Source organism: Ostrinia nubilalis, chromosome 14 (assembly GCF_963855985.1).
Source record: "Ostrinia nubilalis chromosome 14, ilOstNubi1.1, whole genome shotgun sequence".
Lineage (NCBI taxonomy): Eukaryota > Metazoa > Arthropoda > Insecta > Lepidoptera > Crambidae > Ostrinia > Ostrinia nubilalis.
Window position 1 is genome coordinate 5,153,189 of NC_087101.1, and position 19,390 is coordinate 5,172,578.

Consider the following 19,390-nt stretch of genomic DNA (forward strand, 5'->3'; position numbering starts at 1 on the left):
GAAAAAATAATTTCAAAACAAAAACGTATAATTTATTATTGGCCTAACTTATATTTACAATTTTCAATACAGGTGGATATTTTGTCAGATGTCTACAAAACATAGAGGTGGTTTTGGGATATCTTTTAACTTCTCTTGTTCTATTACTACATGTGCTGACGTATGAAGTTGATGAAGCTGGTGACGCGCGCGAAAGCGGATGGGTGACCGCCCTGGCAGTTGTTGGCAGCTACGAACGAGCTGATGCCGATCTGTGGATATAAAATTAGTTTAAGATTCAAACAAAACAATTCTAATCAAGCAGGCGTCTAATCGTGCGATAATGATAAAAGTCTATATAATTACTTAATCATGTAGATATAACGCGGCTTTATAGGTACGTAGGTATGTTTTATTTCTATAATTACAATCGAAATTTTAATTTGTTTTGGATTATACACAAGTTTGATGTTCCTTTTTTTCTGTAGCGGACCAAAATCACAGCAGTCGCTGTACCAAATCATCCCAAGATTTTAAGTAAATGTATGACTTCGATTTTTTACAGCAATGCAGAAGTTCGTGCAAAAATAATTTTGGGACCTAGCCTCAATGTTCCTAACAAATTACTCCTACTGGACTTATTAAAGATCTTTACTGGACGTTGCAGAACCAAGATCCAAGACACAAGAGTATCACTGGCCCTGTTCCTAGGAGATAGTTTTTATTTGGTTCTCTCAAAACTTACCAAAAGTTTCTGCCCGCTCCTCTCCACGAACAGAGGTCCACCGGAGTCTCCACCACAGACGCCGACGAAACCAGCGCCGCTGGTGCAGAGGGTGCTATCGAAGACGAAGGTGGATCCGAAAACGTTACGGCACGCCTGCACCGTGATCACCTGCAGGCTGACGTGGCTGACCACCGCGGATGCGCCCACCTGACCTGCAGTTATTAGTCAATGGTAACTAAGTGAAGAATGGAGATTTTTGGTTAAGTATTTAAAGTATGCCACTATTCTCCATGGGCAATCGTAAAGGAACAGGAAGTCTTCAAATACCTAAGGGTAATCAAGCTCAAGGGGGAACTTTAATGGGAAGAAGTGGTATATCTTATGTTTTACTTTTGTTTTGGTGTCTGTAAAAAAATTTTGGTTGGTGGTTACTCCGTTTACCAGAGTACGGTCGATGGCACTTTTTATGTTTATTTATTTAGATCATCAACGATACACACGACGACTATAGATAGATATAATAACTTGAAGAAGGTATCACTTCAATTTGTCACAAATTAGTAGAGGCTTGAAGTTCAAAATGAATTATTAGGAAAACGTGTTCAATATCATAGAGTTACTTTAAACTTACTGTCACTGGTCTTGCCGTATCCTGCGGCCACCGCCCACTCCCCGACAAAGGTCTGGGACAGCTCCCAGTTGTTCGGCAATGCGATTGGCTGGATGGTCGCTGAAAATATTAGGAATAAATTAAGCGTGTTGCTTCACTGCTTATTAATCTTGAAATTCATATTTTCCGAAAAGATGTATGTAGATTTAGATGAATTAACATGAAAAACTTCAATAATTAGATCAACACTTTTCGGTAATAGTACCTACTTACGATACTCTTTAAACTAGATTCACATACGAGTAGAACTTTCAACCAATTGACGTCTATTGCTGGAAAAAGGCCTCTCCCAAGAAATTCCTTCGATGCCTGCATCAACAGTAGATGAGATACCTGATCTTAGAATATTCTTTCATAGAATAGTTAGTAGTAGTTTCCTCTCATAGATAGTCTTTCAACAGAAATGAAACAAAAACATTTCGTATCTCCAGTGAATCTGCAAGTAAGGCACTTACTTGTGAACGTGACTCCGAAGGGCAGATAGATCATGGCAACATCATTAGACAAGTTCCACGGGTTCCACTGAGGGTGCATGATGACGTTGGAAGTCGTGATGCGCTGGCCTCCCGCCCACAGCATCTGGGTGCCCAGGACGACGGTAAACATGCTGGCCTGGTTGCTCCCGTCGAACCAGCAGTGGGCGGCGGTCACCAGCCGGGTGGGGGACAGCAGGGAGGAGCCACATACTGATGTACCGGCGATGTTGACGAAGTTGATCAGCAAGCCACCCTGAAAGTATTTGTATACAAACACTACAGATCAATTACTGGACAGACACCAACAATATTTACGCGTAGGTGCCCTAATGATGACGATGATAATGTATCATCGTCATCATTAGGGCATTTAGTCTCCATTGCGTGGAGGACACGATATTTGGAAAAGACAATCACTTCACTTCACGTATAGGGAGAGGGGGGCAGCTTTGAACAATTTTCATAGTTTATTAAATATCTTCTAAATTTGACTGATTTCATTAATTTTTTCTTCCTAGATAGAGGTCATGGTTATCACACAACAAAATAATGATGTTCTTCTTAATTGTTCATGAACGCTTATTAAGATATTTAGATTTTTGCACAGACCTGTAAATGTTCAAAACTGCCCCGTAGTCGGGGCAGCCTTGAACACGCCTGGGGCAGTTTTGAATTAGTATTTTTTTCAATGAAATAAAACTGAATATTTATGAAGTGTATTTTTTAAATAATTAGTAAACAAAATTCTAAATGATCAGTGTCATTTGGGATCAATTTAACATGTTTATTTTATTTTAAATCACTCTGTACAAAGTAACCCAAAACTTAGGGATATTATTAAAAAAAGTAAATATAAGATATATCAATTAACTAAATACTAATAAACTTTCTGTTTAATGACACATCAAAGACAAAACTGCATAAATTTAAAAATATCAATCAACTACTAAAACTAGCTTTTGCCCGGACTTCACCCAGCTTGAAATTTTATCTGTTACAGTAAAGCAATCTGCTTATTTTTTATGTAAGAACCTTCTACGAAGTATTAGAAAACTTAAAGTTTCATAATACCACTGAAAAAAGAAAATTGATAAAGTTCAAAGGTGCCCCAGCCATTTCGTTCAAAGCTGCCCCATGGGTATATTTCCAGAAAAAAACATAAATTTCATAACGGAACATACTTTTATGTTGCAATTTCTTCTCAAATATTCATTGAAACTATTTAAACTTCCATATAGTAAACAAACCACTCACTATTTTATAAAACTACGTCCACAAAAACCTTAGAACCAAAATAAAAAAGTGCGAAACTGGTAGTCAAAAACAAAAAAGCACTTTTACCGGTTAACCTACAGTTAAATATTAAAAATGAGATGTGACAGCTATGCGCATCAGTGCTGGCAATATAAATTATGATTTATACCATTGTAGCCTAAACCAGTGATTTTTAAATTCATTTGTTCTAAGCTGCCCCTGTCCAAAGCTGCCCCCCTCTCCCTAATATTAATAACTTTGGTCTGAAAAATTTCGGTTTCCCAGATAACTAGATAAATATCGACATAATTTAAACGATTAACATTTTTAAAAGAAGTTGCCAAAACAATCAGCGTGTTTCCGAATGTCCAAGTCCTATTAGACAAGATCAAGGTCAATCGAATGGAAGTTAAAGAAAGCTTTCAAGAAAACAATCTGATTTACAAATGTTTTTATTAGTTTTAAAAGCCTTGTTAGTGATATAAATCATAAATTAATTGCTTTATCATGTAAAATTCAACTATTTACCAAATAGGGGTGGGAGTTAGCGGGCGCGATGACTCCGCCTACGACCCTGTTGTCGAAGTTTTGCCGCGCCATGCTCGCTATCATCTGCTCCTCAGCCTCCTTCAAGGCCGTAGCCAGAGGGATCCCAATCTCCTCATGGTACCCCCGAGGACCAAACACTTCCACGAAGGCAGAAGCAGAAACAACCAATGCGACAACGACAACCAAAATAAGACGCATTTCGACTACAGTCACCAATGATTTGCCAAGTTAGAATAGTGAAATCCATATTTATAATTCGGCGTTATCTTCTTAATCCGTTTTAAAATTTCAGTATAATACGTGTCTAAGAATACAGTATTATACCCACAAGTGTTATGCGATAGATCAGAATTTTAAGTCTTTTTTGATTGATTTACTTTTAAGGATCTTTTTAGATTATGTACCTATCACATACACACAAATCTATCAATCGCAATATAATAATTTAAAGATAACCTACTGGATAAACCCATAAAACTACTGCCATGATGAAAGTGCATGATAATTTGTGGTTCATTTTCTTATGCTGTTACGGTTTTCTTCACTTGCTAAAATCACGTGTAGTGTACCTAAATAAATTGAAACAATGTAAAAGCTGAGACACCTTAGCCTTAAACGGTTCTAACAATAAAACAAATTGATACAGCTTTATCATTATTATTATAGTGAGGATTAAGAATGTTTTATTTTTAATTATTATCTTCAATCGTATCTCTAATTTTCTAAAATTTTAATTCTTACAATTAATATTTACATTTTAAACCTATTGTTTATTTTCTTAGCAGTTCAGTTCACCACAAGTTCTGCTGGATGAAGTTCATGAAGCTGGTGACGCGCGCGAAAGCTGATGGGTGACCGCCCTGGCAGTTGTTTGCTGCTACGAAGGAGCTGATGCCGATCTGTGGACAAAGAAACCTTCTTAGTGAATTTCAACTACCATCATCTACTTATCAAGGCTGCTCAACCTTTTGAAACGTCGGGCCAAACGTTTGATTCAGTCGTTAACGACGGGCCACTTACATTTCCTATTTCAGTTAGGCCCAGAACAGACGGTGAAACGCAACTGCAACGAAACTGCAACTGCTAGTTACTTTTGAGTTGCATCAAGTTTCTGCCATAGCGTCCGTTGAGAGACCACACATGACGCGACCAGTTTGAAACTTTCAGTTTCAGTTTCATTCATCAGAATCATCACAAAGTTGCAGTTTCGTTGCAGTTGCGTTTCACCGTCTGTTCTGGGCCTTACTCTCAGGACAAGCGCAATAAAAACTCAATAAGATCAAACCATACTGGCGCGAGTCACATAAAATTACACTGTGGCCCGCGCCTGGGGTTGAGCAGCTTGATTCTATATCATCAGGTAATTTGGTCCCCATTGCAGTAACCGATCCTCTTCAATTTACTTACCGGAGGCAAATGGAAGATTTGGTCTTTCCTCTCGCCATTCTCCCCAGTCCCTGTACGTTATCATTCACGTACGTCCTTTAGTAAATAGATTATAATGTCCATCTAATCTACATATACAGGGTGGAATTTTGTAATGCCACCTGAAGGGAAAGTACTCTTCATACTGTAGATAGAAAATTTTACTCAAAGAAAACATTCCTTTATTTTTGAAAATAAATAGAACTGCATTCAAAGATTTCCAAAAAATTGCTTGCTACACCCGGGAATCGAATCAACTAAAATCTGTTAAAAATTACACCCTGTATTTTTATTGCATAGATCGTTAGGGTTAAGTATAAGGATGAAATCTCTCAAACAAACTTGATAAATCAAATTAAAGGAAAACCATGAAATCTTAAATTATTTTAATTATGTACAGGAAATTGTATGGTATGAAAAACTAGCTATTGCCCGCGGCTTCACCCGCGTGAAATTTAGTTTGTCACAGATCGTCTTAAATTATAGCCTATAATGTTATTCTGGGTTATAAATAGGCATGGAAATGATTGTTATTATTCATTCATTTTCATTCTATGAAATGATGATTTTTGTTCATATGATTTCACATGCGAAATTTCACAGGCAATGATTTTTATTCGCAGTGTTATAATGTAGCTCTTTCATATAATGTGCTACTTTTAATGAAGTATGATGAACGATTGCTAATTAGCTAAATATGAAATGTAACAATATCGGTTTCATTTTATGTCGCACAACAAAAAACAAACAGTTTCACAGCACAGTATGTAGGTATGCAACAATCAATAACCGCGCGACTGCTAATGAAAAATCATTCATTTCATCTGCCTGCTATCTAATGAAATCATACGAATCATGACAAGGAAATCTAAACCTTACACCTTGAGCTCAAAGTTCATATTTAAAATGCCCAATTTCGTCCGTCATCACACTTCTCGTCCTTTTCTAACACGCACATGATCAAATCATTCCTTCTTACTCGCTCTGTCGCTTGGTAGAGCTGTGCTCACGGACTTCGCTCGAACTCGAATGAATGAATGAAATTCATGTGATTCGTTATTTCGTTGACTGAAACAATAATTCTGTAAACTTGTAAAGTTTCATCAAAATCTGTTTCGTAGTTTTTGCGTGAAAGAGTAACAAACACCCAGACATCCAAACATTCGCATTTATAATAATATTATAGCCTGACCAGGAACATAAAAACCCTCGCCATGTTGCGGAAAACTAATGGTACTAATTTCTTTTAATGGCAACAGTAACTGAAAACTTCATTGACATGTCACCTTGCATGTCAGTCTATTGTTGTCAAAGTGTAAACAAACTTTATTTTAAATGTGTGCAATTGATTTTGTGAATTAAATTGCTAAAATATTTTTATAGTCGTGAAAGAAAAGTGGTTCACGATGTGTTAATGTATTTGTCGAAGAGAAATACTAAGGGTTCGGACAATATTTTCATTGAATAATGTTTCCGACAAAGGTTGTCAAATTGACTGACATGTTTATCGTATAGTACAGTCCACTATGAAAATTAGCTGTAGTCTGTTTCAACTACCTATTTTAAAGTTTTTTGTCACTTTCTAAGTTTTGAATTTTATGGAATTGGGAAAGAAGTACCGAGTTTGAAGCGTTCATTAGCAGACATTGCAGTTGAATATTCAAGTTCTGAATTTGATTATTGATGAATAATAAAATAAATCCTACTAGCTCGATTGATGGTTTCATTTAATTTATTTAAACCAGGTTACCTTTAATAGAGTATTTCTCAAAAAAAATGTAAGTACGTAACGAAACGGTAGTAACGAAATAGTAAGGCCATAAGGCTTGTTATACATTGGCGAAATATTGTGAATGCTCTTCATTTATTCAATTCGAAATATTTGTAAGTATGCACCCAAATACGGGGTAATATTAAGGGGTTAGAAATAAAATAAGGGAGTAATCATTCATACAATTTTAATAAAATTATTTTTGTTCCATCATGTTTATCCATTTTGAGTCGTTCTCTGTAAGCTTTTTGCCTTTCGGCATTGGTTTTTGGCGGCATTCCTAAAAAAACAAAAGAAGTAATCACATAAAAACGTAATCTAAATGATTTGATAATTTTTTGCTGGTGGCACTTCTGTAAAGCAGATAGTATCCAATCCTTTTGTTATTAACGCTCTATATTTTTTGAAATAAATTAAGTAGTGAATATTACTATGCTTAGTCAGGTAATAACAGTATACACTCAGCATTATGTTGTACTTTTTCGTAACGTAACGAAATTCGTAAAAAACGTAACGAAATATTAGACAAAATGAGATCAGAAACAAGTATTTTTTTGATAAAATTTGTTACAGCCAATATAAAAGCTTACTAAATGTTCGTACCACACGGTTTACAAAAAATGGTTAAATGAAGACTTACCGTTCTATATAAAATCGCTGATTTTACTGCCTGTTACGAAAAAGTAATCCCACAAAACACACACGTTTTCACTAATTTTCGCGATAGATGTTATGGCGGAGACGTCAGGCCAACAGCCATTCAGAGTGCAGCTATTGTGGTCCGTGTAAAATAAATACGGTATTGTTCAGAAACCATGGGAAAGTAGAAATAAATCGTAACTAAAGAGTAAATAACGAAATAGTAAATGAGAGCGACTCATTTTGTTTTTTTGCTTTAAATTGCCAATTCATTATGACACCCCATAGAAAATCAATTTGATACAGAAACTGCGATTACTGTAGAACGATAATACAAAGAAATTTACAATAATTTAGTTACGTATCGCATTTTATGAAACAAAAATACATGAAAAAGCTAGGGTGGCAAACAGGTTTTTGTATGAAAGGTAAAAAAGGACTATTTTTAAAATATCTAAATATTTGGTAATAAGCAGGATTATAGCTATAATTCTTCGTTATCTTAAAGATTAATAGTCATCCTTCAAAATTGTGTGTGTGTTTTTATTGTGTGATGATTTATAAATATAAAACTTTTGAACTGTTTCAAAGCACACTTTTTTTTTTCAAAATGTACATTTTTTTTGAGAAATACTCAATAATATTTTTCGTTAATTTATGAAAATATCAAATTAGCCCGTAATCCTGAATCCTGATACATAAATTTAGCCTATTAATTCAACACATATACGACTGTACTCAGTGTTGCACTATCAAATGCAATTGAAGCGCCTCTATGCCAGGGTTTTTATGTTCCTGGTCAGGCTATAGAAGATAGTAAGTAAGATGAGGTCGCCGCTGTCAGTAATAGGTTTAGTTCAAGATTTTGCCACTTGTCGTTTCAGAATCCTGGGACTATAGTAATCACGTAACGTCCACTTGTAAAGAAGTGAACGTTTTCAAAAATAATAAAATAGGTAAATAACGTTGTAAAGTATTTGCTACTTGGTGAAAAATCTTCGTTTGTCTTCAAAGTCGGGAAAAAATCAAATGATACCGCGATCTAAAGGAGCACAGTGCCATCTATTGGAGACTGCATATACACTCACCAACAAATGGCGCTTGCATGATGTTTGTGGTTATTATTCGAGATGGATCCCGTACCCCCTTCATACGCGGTTTAGATTTTTAATACAAATGTTTTTCCCGCTAACTCCCGTTCCCGTGGGAATTTTGCAATATCCTGTTGTAACTAAGCTTTAAGTTTACTAAGGTACCTGCATGCCAAATTTCAAGCGTCTAACTTACTTAAGCGGCTTAGATTTTTCATACAAAAGGATTTTCCCGCTAATTCCCGTTCCCGTGGGAATTTCGGGAATTCCTTTCTTAGTGCACCTCTACGGTACCTAAGCCTAAGCTACGTCCTTTCCAAATTTCAAGTGCCTACGTTTAGCCGTTTAGGCTGTGCGTTGATATGTCAGTCAGTCACGGCCGAATACTGAAACACTACTCAAATCTGTCACTCAGCTGACGGGCTCCTAAATTTAAGTATCCTTCAATTTTAAATGGTATTCTCAAACGCTACTCAACGGATTTGAAGCCGTGATCAGCTAAGCAGCTCTCAAATGTTTACATAATGGCAACATTTACCAAAAAAAGTATGTTTTCATTTACACAAATGATAACTTTACGTCTTTTATCCATTACACGCAGAATCGTTTGGTTATGTATTGTCTTTTATGGAAATATACTCAATCAACTTAACATAGAACAGTTTATTTTTAGTTTCTATTATATACATATCTCGTTTTATCATATAAAAATAATAATGCTTGCATTTTTATTTAATTAAAAAAATAATTTTAAATATGATACTTTTTATTGTTGAAATCTATTATGTGGCGATCGTGGACCGAAACGTAACCACAATTGACATTTATCATCGTTGACTGACAGAGCATCAAATTGACAAATCAACAACTCTTGGAAATGCTGCTATGCGATGTCCCCTTAATCCTCAGAAATAGGCATGTTTATGTAAAGCGATTTCATAGCAGCTATTTTGGTTGTTACTTCGTGCACTATACGATGCACAGTTGGCTGTTAGATGTGGAAGATATCACCTAGTACACGTTCATAACTTCCCGTTGCGTAGAACAGTAGGGTTATAATAAGTATTTGGTCCACTGGTTGTATGGCATTTGGTGAGGGGTTTCAAAGAGCTTCCAAATTATGAATCCAGAAACAACACCGTTTCTTTAGAGACGCGGAACCTCGCTCGGAATTGCTTGTCATTATAATAATATTTTTCAATAGCGTTCAGCCTTATTGCGTTCCTGCGATTAGATCTAGGTATTTCCTCGAGGCTCGAAAGAAATGATAACGATGACACACATTATTTACCACTATTTAGGTCGTTTTAGGTATAACAATAGGATTTAAGATACCGCGCAAGCACTCTCAAATTTAACAGCTGCTTAAGACGATTTGACAGTTGTTTGAGTAGTGCTTAGCGTTGAATGGCGTTTCAGTATGCGAAAATTCATTTAAGTGGCGTTTGAGTGCAACTTAATTTGAGAGGTGCTTAAAAATTGAGAACTGCTCAGATATTGTTTTGAGTATGCGAAATGTAAGTTTAGGAGCTGCTTAACTATTTGAGAAGCCGTCAAATATTTAAATGGCGTTTCAGTATTCGGCCGTCAGTCAGTCAGTTTTACTTGCTATAATATTATCAAGACATGAGTGCCATGACTGTGGCAGTACTAAATGTATGGAAGTTGGAAACATTGAATTTTCGGATAGATCCAGTTATTTTGTAAATTATTATTGAAACTATTGGATAAAGCTCGTGAAGCACTTTCAGGATCTGTAATCAGTTTTGGATATCGTGTATAATTTTAAATATTAAGAGGTTTTACTAAATGTATGGAAGCTGGAGACATTGAATTTTCGGATAGATCCAGTTTATTTTGTAACCTATTATTGGTACCGTTGGATAGATCTGGTGAAGCACTTGCAGGATCAGTAACCAGTTTATCGATATCTTGTACCTATAGTTTAGAAATAATCGAGTGAGATCACTTAGTTTTTTTAATCTCTTAATGGTTAATCTCACTTAATCGCAATTATCGTATCCAATATACCCAATTCGTTCTCGCCAGTCTAGTCTAGACTCGAAATAATAATTTGTTTTGATATTTTTAATATGCTTCTTTAGAAATAATTCGATTATAACCGTGTCAATTATGATTATGACAACAAAAGATCAGTCAGTATTATTTATAGAATAAATCGATCTTGCTTGATATATCATATCTTTTAAAGGTTAAAAATGAAACAGTTCGAATTTATCACAGTAATAATCGTTTATTCAACTATGTTGGTTGATAAAGTCTACGAAGCTGGTGACCCTTGCGAAGGCCGAAGGGAATCCAAGCTGGCAGCCAGCGCTGGCTACAAACGAGCTGATGCCGATCTGAAAAAAGTTATAAAATTATTTTATTAATTTCCAACGGCGATAAGTCGTAAATTAATGGAAGAAGGCAAAAATTAAATAGTCTATTAATGACTTAATTGTTAATTCGTTGCAGGTTCCAGTAATTAATTTAATAAGCTTTATTGGCGCCCAACTTGTGTGTGTAGTGCGGGATCAATAGATGAAATGGAAATTAGGAACAAGAGAGAAGCTGGAAAAATCGGGATCTGCCAAATTTTTCAAAGAACTAAAGCCGAAGTGGGCTCACCAAGTGCTTCTGAGTCTCCGCCGCATAAATCGATGCCTCCAATCCCGCTGGTGCAAAGAGTGCTGGGGAACACGAAGCCTTCCCCGAAGACCAGACGACACTGACTCTCGGAAATGATTTGCAGGGTCAAGAATTCCCTCTTTTATCGAGTGAATTCTTCTTCATTCTTGGCAAAGAACCGGGTAAAGCTAAAGTGGACTCACCAAGTGCTTCTGTCCATCTTGCGTAACAACGAGAGGGCCTCCGGAGTCCCCACCGCATAACCCGACGCCTCCAATCCCGCTGGTGCAAAGAGTGCTGGGGAATACGAAGCCTTCCCCGAAGACCACACGACATTGGGTCTCGGAGATGACTTGCAGGGTCACGTGGCTGATGACAGACGACGCACCTACTTGGCCTGTATTTAATTATCACTTTTAGAATTATCAGTTTCATCCTGTTTAGATAGTAAAGAACTTGACAGGGATGGGTTTTTTTTCTCCAAGATAATTATCTTTATCCAAGGATTATAAAACGGAAAGTATGTTAAGTCTGACAGGTTTAAGATCCTGCTATCAGGGACTTTATTAAAATTATTTTTTTTTTTTTTGCTGAGTTGGTCTTGTGTCAAAATTGAACTATTGAATTCTAAATCTAAACCCTACTGAATTCTAAAGTTCTTCGAGGTTTCCTGCTCAGTAAATCATAACGAGTCCTGCCTGATACTATGCTCTGAAAGGGATATTCAGACAATACTGAAGTAAGACTTACTATCACTGGTTCTCCCAAAGCCTGCCGCGACTGCCCACTGCCCAGTGTATGTATTCCTGAGCTGGGAAGCGTCGGGCAGAGGAATGGGCTGGATGTTGTCTGGTAAAAGGAACTAAAACTTAGGCAGTGTCTAAGTGCGGCCGACGGTACATCAAGGCATATCAAGGTAGGTAACGCCCGTATTCACAAACGATGCTTGCTTAAGTGAAGCAGCAAATCGAACCCACAGCGTTGATTAGAGCTCTGTGATTGGTTCGTGTGTCACCCTGTGCGTCCACGCGCACTGTGAGACCTCATAGTAATGTTTGTGAAAACGGGCGTAAGTTACTGTGCCACGACGCGACAGTTATTTACTTGGACGTAAGTGTAAAATTTTTCAAAATAGCTATAATCTACATATAGGTAAACACTAAACATATCAATATTTATTCATTATAATTTATCTACATAATATCAGTGACCACAATCGTTATTAACGTATTTATCTTATTCGTAATCCTCTTTATCAGAAACCTCATAATGTAATAAATCAGTGTAGTTTACAACATACTATTAAATCAAATAATACTCGTAAAATTAATAATACCTATGCCCTAAATAAACTTAAAAATACTGTTTTGTTTGTTTTATAAGGTCATTTTTAATTCACTACACATTACTTTTATATTATTATACTTTTAAGTTATTTTATTTTATTTTTAGGGTTCCGTACCTCATAAGGAAAAAACGGAACCCTTATAGGATCACTTTGTTGTCCGTCCGTCCGTCTGTCAAGACCCTTTATCTCAAGAACGCGTGAACGTATCAAGCTGAAATTCACATGAAACACTCAGGTCTATTGTCCCTTTAAGCTGTGAAAATATCAAACTTCTAAGCCAAGCCAATCAAAAGATACAGCCGATTATGTCGATATTTTCAACAAATTTTCGACACTCGCAAAGGAATCAAAACCTACAGGATACTTCCCGTAAACTCAGAATCTTGAAATTGGGCATAAAGCATTGTCATATAATGCAAATATAGGAAAAATTGCGAAAATTTCATTTTTTTTGTTATATAATATAATAAAAATATTTTAATAAAATGAAACTTACTACCTTATTTCTCACGAACGAATAAAGGTATCAAATTGAAATTTATACCAAATACCTAGATCTATTGTCCCTTTAAGAAGTAAAAAAATCAAACTTCTAAGTTAACGCGATCAAAAGATACAGCAGTTTATACCGACACCTTAGACGAATTTCCGTCACACGCTAGGGAATCAAAACCTACAAGGTACTTCCTGTGAACTCAGAATCTTGAAATTCGGCACGAAGCAACGTTATATAGTACAGATAAAGGAAAAATTGCGAAAATGATAAAGGATGATGGGCACAAATGTATGGAAAGTGGTACCCGCTCCAATAGCCATAACCAATATATATTTCAAAAGGCCTTTAGATGTAGGAAAATATCTGCTATGGGGCCAGTTCTAATTCACGTTTTGAAAGCAGTAATTCCAGTAAGTATTATAAGAAAGTATAACACAATCATCCATGTATATGAGTATGTACTATGACTACAATCTATTAATATAACTAAAAGAAGCATTGAAAAGGAAAGGATTATACCTACGACGAACTACCCAAGCTATTAGCCCTTGATTCTTTTTCATCATCATCATCATGATCATTTTAGCCATAGCACGTCCAGTTGAACAATAGGCCTCCTCCAATGATTTCCACAATGGCCGGTTGGTTGCAGCCTGCATCCAGCGTATTCCCTTTACTTTTATGAGGTCGTCGGTACATCTTGTGGGTGGACTTATTGGGTCTTGTGGGTTTATTCACTTTAGCAACCCATAATAAAATCCTTAAGAAGTAATAAAATTCTAACCCCTTTATTAATAAAATTAAGTTACACCCTAGTTGAACTCTGGCTTAAATTGTCATTTGGTATGGAAATGTCATTTTAATCCATGGTTCATCCTAGGTGTAACTTTTTATTAATAAGGGTTTCTTCAAATAAAAATATTTATTTCACAATTATCCCTATAAATAATTATAGAGTTAAGGAAGGATGCAGGAGCAAGTAAACCCTTCATGCCTCGCATAACGTAAGTACCATACTATGGACAAAAAGTATGTTTATCTTCGAACGCAACCAGATCTGAGGCTGGTGGCCATAGTAAAAGTTGTTCGTCTTGGTAAGACCTTTCAAATGACACTACAAACATAACTATTGGAGCCGGGTACCATTCTGCAAAAAAGTATGTTTATCTTTGAACACAACCAGATCTGAGGCTGGTGGTCATAGTAAAAGTTGTTCGTCTTGGTAAGACCTTTCAAATGACACTAGAAGCATATCTATTGGAGCCGGGTACCATTTTGCCCATTGTCCTTTGAAGTTATATAAAATTTAAAATATTATTTTTGCTTACATGACATAAAATATTTTTTTAATAATTATAAACTTACTACCTACCCTTTTTCACATGAACGCGTAGAGATATTAAAGTTGAAATTCATATCAAACACTTCTTAAATCTAATTGCCTCTAAACTGTGAGAAATTCTAAATCAACGCAAAAATTCAAAACGCTGAGGTAGGTACCTATCTATAATGCAAATATAGGAAAAATAAATAAATAAAAAATAATCATACCGCATATTTTGAAATTCGCCACTACTCGCAACGGAATCAAGTAAGTAATTTGATTTAATACGTCATAAATTGTAAACCGCTACGTTTGTACGGCGGAACCCTCGGTGTGCGAGCCCGACTCGCACTTGGCCGGTTTTTTTTTATTTACGGTATTTATAGGTACCAACAACATTACATACAAAGTAATTACATGAAAAAGATAAAAGATAATTTTATTTATATAAATTTCAATCCAGAGTTATAATTTCTACCCCCAGTAGCCAATATTTAAGCAACGGTACTTTGCTACAGCAGAACTTTACTGTGGTCATAAATCAGGTATTGGGCTTCATGAGCTGGCTCAATCAAGTTTTGCTGAGATTTTTTTGCAACCGTAGATTTCTTAAACCTTAAAAGAAAATAACTTACTAGAAAACGTAATGTCGACAGGCAAATAAATCATGGCAACATCGTTGCTCAAGTTTGAAGGGTTCCACTGCGGGTGCATGAAGACTTCAGAAGTGGAGATGCGCCGTCCTCCCCAGAAGAGGAACTGGGTGCCAAGTATCACCGTGAAACGCCAAGCTTGGCCCACTCCGTCGTACCAGCAGTGGGCTGCCGTCACCAGGCGATTGGTCGAGAGAAGTGATGACCCGCATACTGACTGGCCGGCAGTGTTTACCAGGTCGATGAGAAGACCTGCCTGTGAAGGAGCAGCCATACGATCTTTTGGTAAGCCAAATGTTGTTATTTACCTATTTAAAACCTATAGGTTATAATTGCATATTGAAAAGAACACATAAAAGGCGAACTCATGTGGTATTCTTCTCCACTTTACTTACTTTCATGTGGTAGCTCACATGAATCTCCTAGATATAGAAGCCTTCAAATACGTATTACGAGTAGAAGATGATATGAGAAGAACGTTATATCTAAGACTGTGCATGAACCATGATTAGGGAGGTACGTCTCCGTCGTCAGAATGACCACCTTAAATGCTTGCTTGTATCAAGTCGTGTTCAGAGAAAAAGGTTTTCGCAAAACAACAAATCGTTTAAAAGCAATGAAATGTAAGGGTATTGACCACGCTTGACAATAATATATCAAATTGTAAATTCCTTAAAAAAACTTACCAAATACGGGTGCTCATTAGCTGGTGCCAGAACTCCACCGACGATTTTGTGTATATCAGCCTCGGACGCTTTCGCCAAAGCCTCGTCCTCGGCCTTTTTAATACTAGCTGCCAGTGGTATACCAACTGCTTCATGGTAACCCCGAGAAGGTGTTACCTCCAGCAATGCGGAGGCTGATGCTACTATGGCCACGAAAATCACGGTGCCGAAATACATCTTTGTAACTAAATTGGTAGTTTATTAAACTGTAATTTTAAAGGTTTCAGTTTTATAACAATGCTTATCATCATTATCTGTGTCTTAACCATCAAAGTATCTATTAAAATAGATTAAAGTGACCTTTAACTAGTCCTTGATTAAATAATTAGGTCGTTAGTGCTGGTACCCAAATGCTTAGTCGAGGATTTTTGATACAACAGTTCTTTTATAGGCTACTTGTCTTATCTAAGGAGTAGTAAAACTCGGAAACTATAGGTATTTTATTTGGGCATCCCATATCCCATGAAAATGTGTAATCTTGTTATTGTCAGAATTTTGTGCTCAATTACAATAACTACTTACTGGTTTACTTTCTTGCAATATCCTATGTATCAATCACCTATTATAATCATTGATTGATTGAATTTGGCAAGAATTAGCAAGAAAAACTATGTTCTTCTTTTCATAATTTCAAGAAATTATTTGATTAATAGTGTCCCCATCAGTCATTAGAATTTACTAGGAATCGATCCTCAGTTTCTTCAAATATTTTTGTCAAAAATAAAAATGCAATTCCGCTTTCAAGCTCCTTTATTTCAACCAGGTACCGGTCCTCACACGGCCCGTCAGTATACCGATCGGACGCCAAGGTGTGACCCGTACTATGAAACGATACTCAAGTATTAATGCTCAAGATCGATTGGTCCAAATATTCAGCGATAACCAATCACAGTCCTTGAATCTACGCTTGAGTTTGAATTAAGTTTGAGCGTCGTTTTAGAATACGGGTTTAAATCTAGCAACAGTTAGTTTTTACATTTGAATCGTTTTTGGCTTAACGTCACACCTTTTCCTAACAACAAAAGCACAAAACACTTTTCATATGCATTCTGTACTTAGTTCGTGCAGTAGAATAATAAGGATAAGTTACCCATTTTTTTCATTAAGAAAATAAAATAAACATCACCAATAAATACGAAAATAAATAAAATTCATTGAATTAAACGATAATAATAGCTGCCTAACGGAAAAGGTGTGACGTCTTACAATATTTCTCTTCAAGCCATCGCCATTCGTCCATCAGTCCATATTTTATTATTTTTGCACAACAAATAGGTGTCCCATCACTATAAAATTCAAAATGTGCGACAAAGCTTCACAGTAATTTAGCGAACCGAATATCAATTGAAACAATTTTGAAATCACAACAGATAAAATTTTACACGTACCATGCATTATAATCGGTTATATTTCTCTTATAATAACTTCACTGACATTATTAAATTAACAAATTATGACTAAGAGATGTTGAGACTAGATGTAACTTACATATAAATTGTTAACAACTATGTTAATTATGTATTTCTGTGTAAGTGGAATATTATAATAGCTGGTTCACCGGCTGTTTTCACTACAATGCTAGAACTATGAAAAACTAAGAAACAAAAATATTCGATGTACAAATAAAAAGACAGATCATTTTGAAGTATAAAATTAAAATATCTTATTTAAAATAAATAAAAACTACTATAATTTAGAAGCTGATTAAAACTATTTACAAGCCTCTGCAGCAGCTGGTGTTGCCTTAAATAAAATTTAAATTTAATTCGAAAGGACAATTCCATTTTCATTATAATTTTATTAATATTTACATTATTTATCGAACTCACATTCTAACAGAGACAATTGACAAAAATAATGATAAATATTCTGGTATTCAGGGTTTCAGAAAGTTAGAAAGGTTGCCTTTTATGGTTAAATTGATTTAACCGAATCATTATTATGAATTAGTTAAAAATTCAACACCAACCAAGATAATCTTCTCACCATGAATCCCAGATAAACTTAAATAAATGTAATATCAGTAAAAATAACGTATTTAAATCTAAAAGGAAGCATTAATTAACTACCATACGATATCACAGTTCATTTATGCAAATAAAGTAATTAATAAAGACAGCTCGTTACAAACGCGCGGTCAAGAAGTTATGGCAGGGTTAACAAAATTGTATCTAACAGCGTTTTCGTGACTATTCTCCTAGTTATTGTAAATATTCCGTGCTATAGAAGGGACAACGCATCTCTTCCAAATAATCGCTATGGCGTTAAATGTTAACGATAAGTCACGTGACTTCTCTATTTCAATTACAATCTGGTGTTACCTGTTATAAAAATCACTGAAGATTAAAAATCTTGATCAACGCCATTATGTAAGTAAATATTGGTTAAACAGACAGAACAACGCTTAGATATCACAAACTTTCACATAAATATTTCAACATAAACAACACGTTTTAAAACAATATCAAATGTAATAATATCAATTGTCTAATTGTAAGATGTGTATTTGATTTTTATACTAATGTGTGACGTGACCTATACTATGGGGTTCTACATCAGACAGAAATAAATTATTACATTATTGTAGAAACAGTAATTGCCTTTGCTCAAGTAATGTCTCGAATTAAGAGGCAATGATCAACAACTTATGTAACTCGGGCTTTAGAATCAAGAATCTCATTGATTTGTGTCGGTTGATTAAGTTCAACAATGATTGACGTGATTTTACAACTCAATCGACTTAATCGATTTATAGAAACGAATGAATCGATGACACAACGAGATTTAAACTCATTGTTTGTAATTTGTTTACTACTAAACTGTCTCCCCATAGTCATGAACAGCTATGAAGCGATTTCTTAATGATAAAAAATCTAAAATAAAATTTCGTCTCAATAATTTCTATGTTTAAAATGACTTTGATATTAGATTTGATGTTAGTGCGCAATATTGAAATGTTCAATGAAGAAATTGGCTAGAGTCTGGGAGTTTAAGTAGGACAGAGTACTTTGAGGATGTAGTCAGTGAGGAGAGTCGGCACGGTGGGGCTGTCTTCGTTGATCGCCTTTAGAACTGTGGAAGAAAAGACAATAAATTGAAGTAAGCAAGGTTATCAACACTCGGAAAGATTTGTAAATGTATAAGCTTGTCGCGCTGACCTCTTGCGTATTCTGACTCATTTGTGTGTTCTAAATTCAAATAAATTACATCAGTTTGAATTTCCTTTGCCTCAACTTTCGTTGCGCGACCTATACTTATGAAGCAGCATACATTTTTGAACTTCATGCAGCAGATAATGATGTGTTTTGAGTCAAATTCTAAGTTTTATCAATTAAAAGTTATGAGGACAACCTCGTGCCTAAGAATGGCACGTTAAAGCAAGACAGGCTTGAAGTAAGTTAATGGTGGGCTAAAAGTCGTTACTTACTCTTGATGAGCACTTGAAGAGACTGGTTGTCTGGTGGTCCGTTGTCGAGGTGGAAAGGAATCACAGTCGTTAAATACTGAAAATAAAAATACACGTCTATAAATTTATGAAAATAGTTTCAGCTGAAGAAACACATTTTGTAGAAATACGATTTAACTGGAACATTTAAGTGCTTTAAAAAGTCTAATTGCAAGAAACAAATTAC

At 35.5% G+C, this 19,390-nt stretch overlaps 3 protein-coding genes across 3 annotated transcripts in view; all 3 read right to left on the bottom strand.

Annotated features, from left to right (window-relative positions):
• Positions 1-10: 10 nt before the first annotated feature.
• LOC135078013 (brachyurin-like) lies at positions 11-3,881 on the bottom strand. The gene is made up of 5 exons (XM_063972559.1): positions 3,635-3,881; positions 1,832-2,105; positions 1,338-1,436; positions 725-918; positions 11-251 (listed from the first exon to the last, which is right to left on the bottom strand). The coding sequence occupies exons 1-5, from the start codon at positions 3,851-3,853 to the stop codon at positions 147-149; spliced, it is 891 nt and encodes a 296-aa protein (XP_063828629.1). The 5' UTR covers positions 3,854-3,881; the 3' UTR covers positions 11-146.
• A 564-nt stretch (positions 3,882-4,445) lies between these two features.
• Positions 4,446-15,935, bottom strand: LOC135078022 (brachyurin-like). Its single transcript, XM_063972569.1, has 5 exons — positions 15,720-15,935; positions 15,016-15,289; positions 11,963-12,061; positions 11,416-11,609; positions 4,446-4,554 (listed from the first exon to the last, which is right to left on the bottom strand). The coding sequence occupies exons 1-5, from the start codon at positions 15,933-15,935 to the stop codon at positions 4,447-4,449; spliced, it is 891 nt and encodes a 296-aa protein (XP_063828639.1). The 3' UTR covers position 4,446.
• Positions 15,936-16,490: 555 nt separating this feature from the next.
• LOC135078011 (fasciculation and elongation protein zeta-2) overlaps positions 16,491-19,390 on the bottom strand; it is a 48,208-nt gene continuing 45,308 nt past the window's right edge. The window contains exons 6-7 of the mRNA XM_063972557.1: positions 19,186-19,261; positions 16,491-18,830 (exon numbers count right to left, since the gene is read on the bottom strand). Coding sequence (XP_063828627.1) covers positions 18,748-18,830; positions 19,186-19,261 — 159 coding nt within the window. The 3' untranslated portion in view covers positions 16,491-18,747. The remainder of the gene's footprint in view (positions 18,831-19,185; positions 19,262-19,390) is intronic.

Coding starts and splice junctions, on each gene's coding strand:
- LOC135078013 (XM_063972559.1), bottom strand. CDS start 3,853: ATGCGTCTTATTTTGGTTGTCGTTGTCGCATTGGTTGTTTCTGCTTCT. Junction 2,106..3,634: donor CTAACTCCCACCCCTATTTG/GTAAATAGTTGA, acceptor AAATACTTTCAG/GGTGGCTTGCTGATCAACTT. Junction 919..1,337: donor ATACGGCAAGACCAGTGACA/GTAAGTTTAAAG, acceptor TAATAACTGCAG/GTCAGGTGGGCGCATCCGCG.
- LOC135078022 (XM_063972569.1), bottom strand. CDS start 15,935: ATGTATTTCGGCACCGTGATTTTCGTGGCCATAGTAGCATCAGCCTCC. Junction 11,610..11,962: donor CTTTGGGAGAACCAGTGATA/GTAAGTCTTACT, acceptor AATTAAATACAG/GCCAAGTAGGTGCGTCGTCT. Junction 4,555..11,415: donor AAGATGGACAGAAGCACTTG/GTGAGTCCACTT, acceptor CTTTGTCCACAG/ATCGGCATCAGCTCCTTCGT.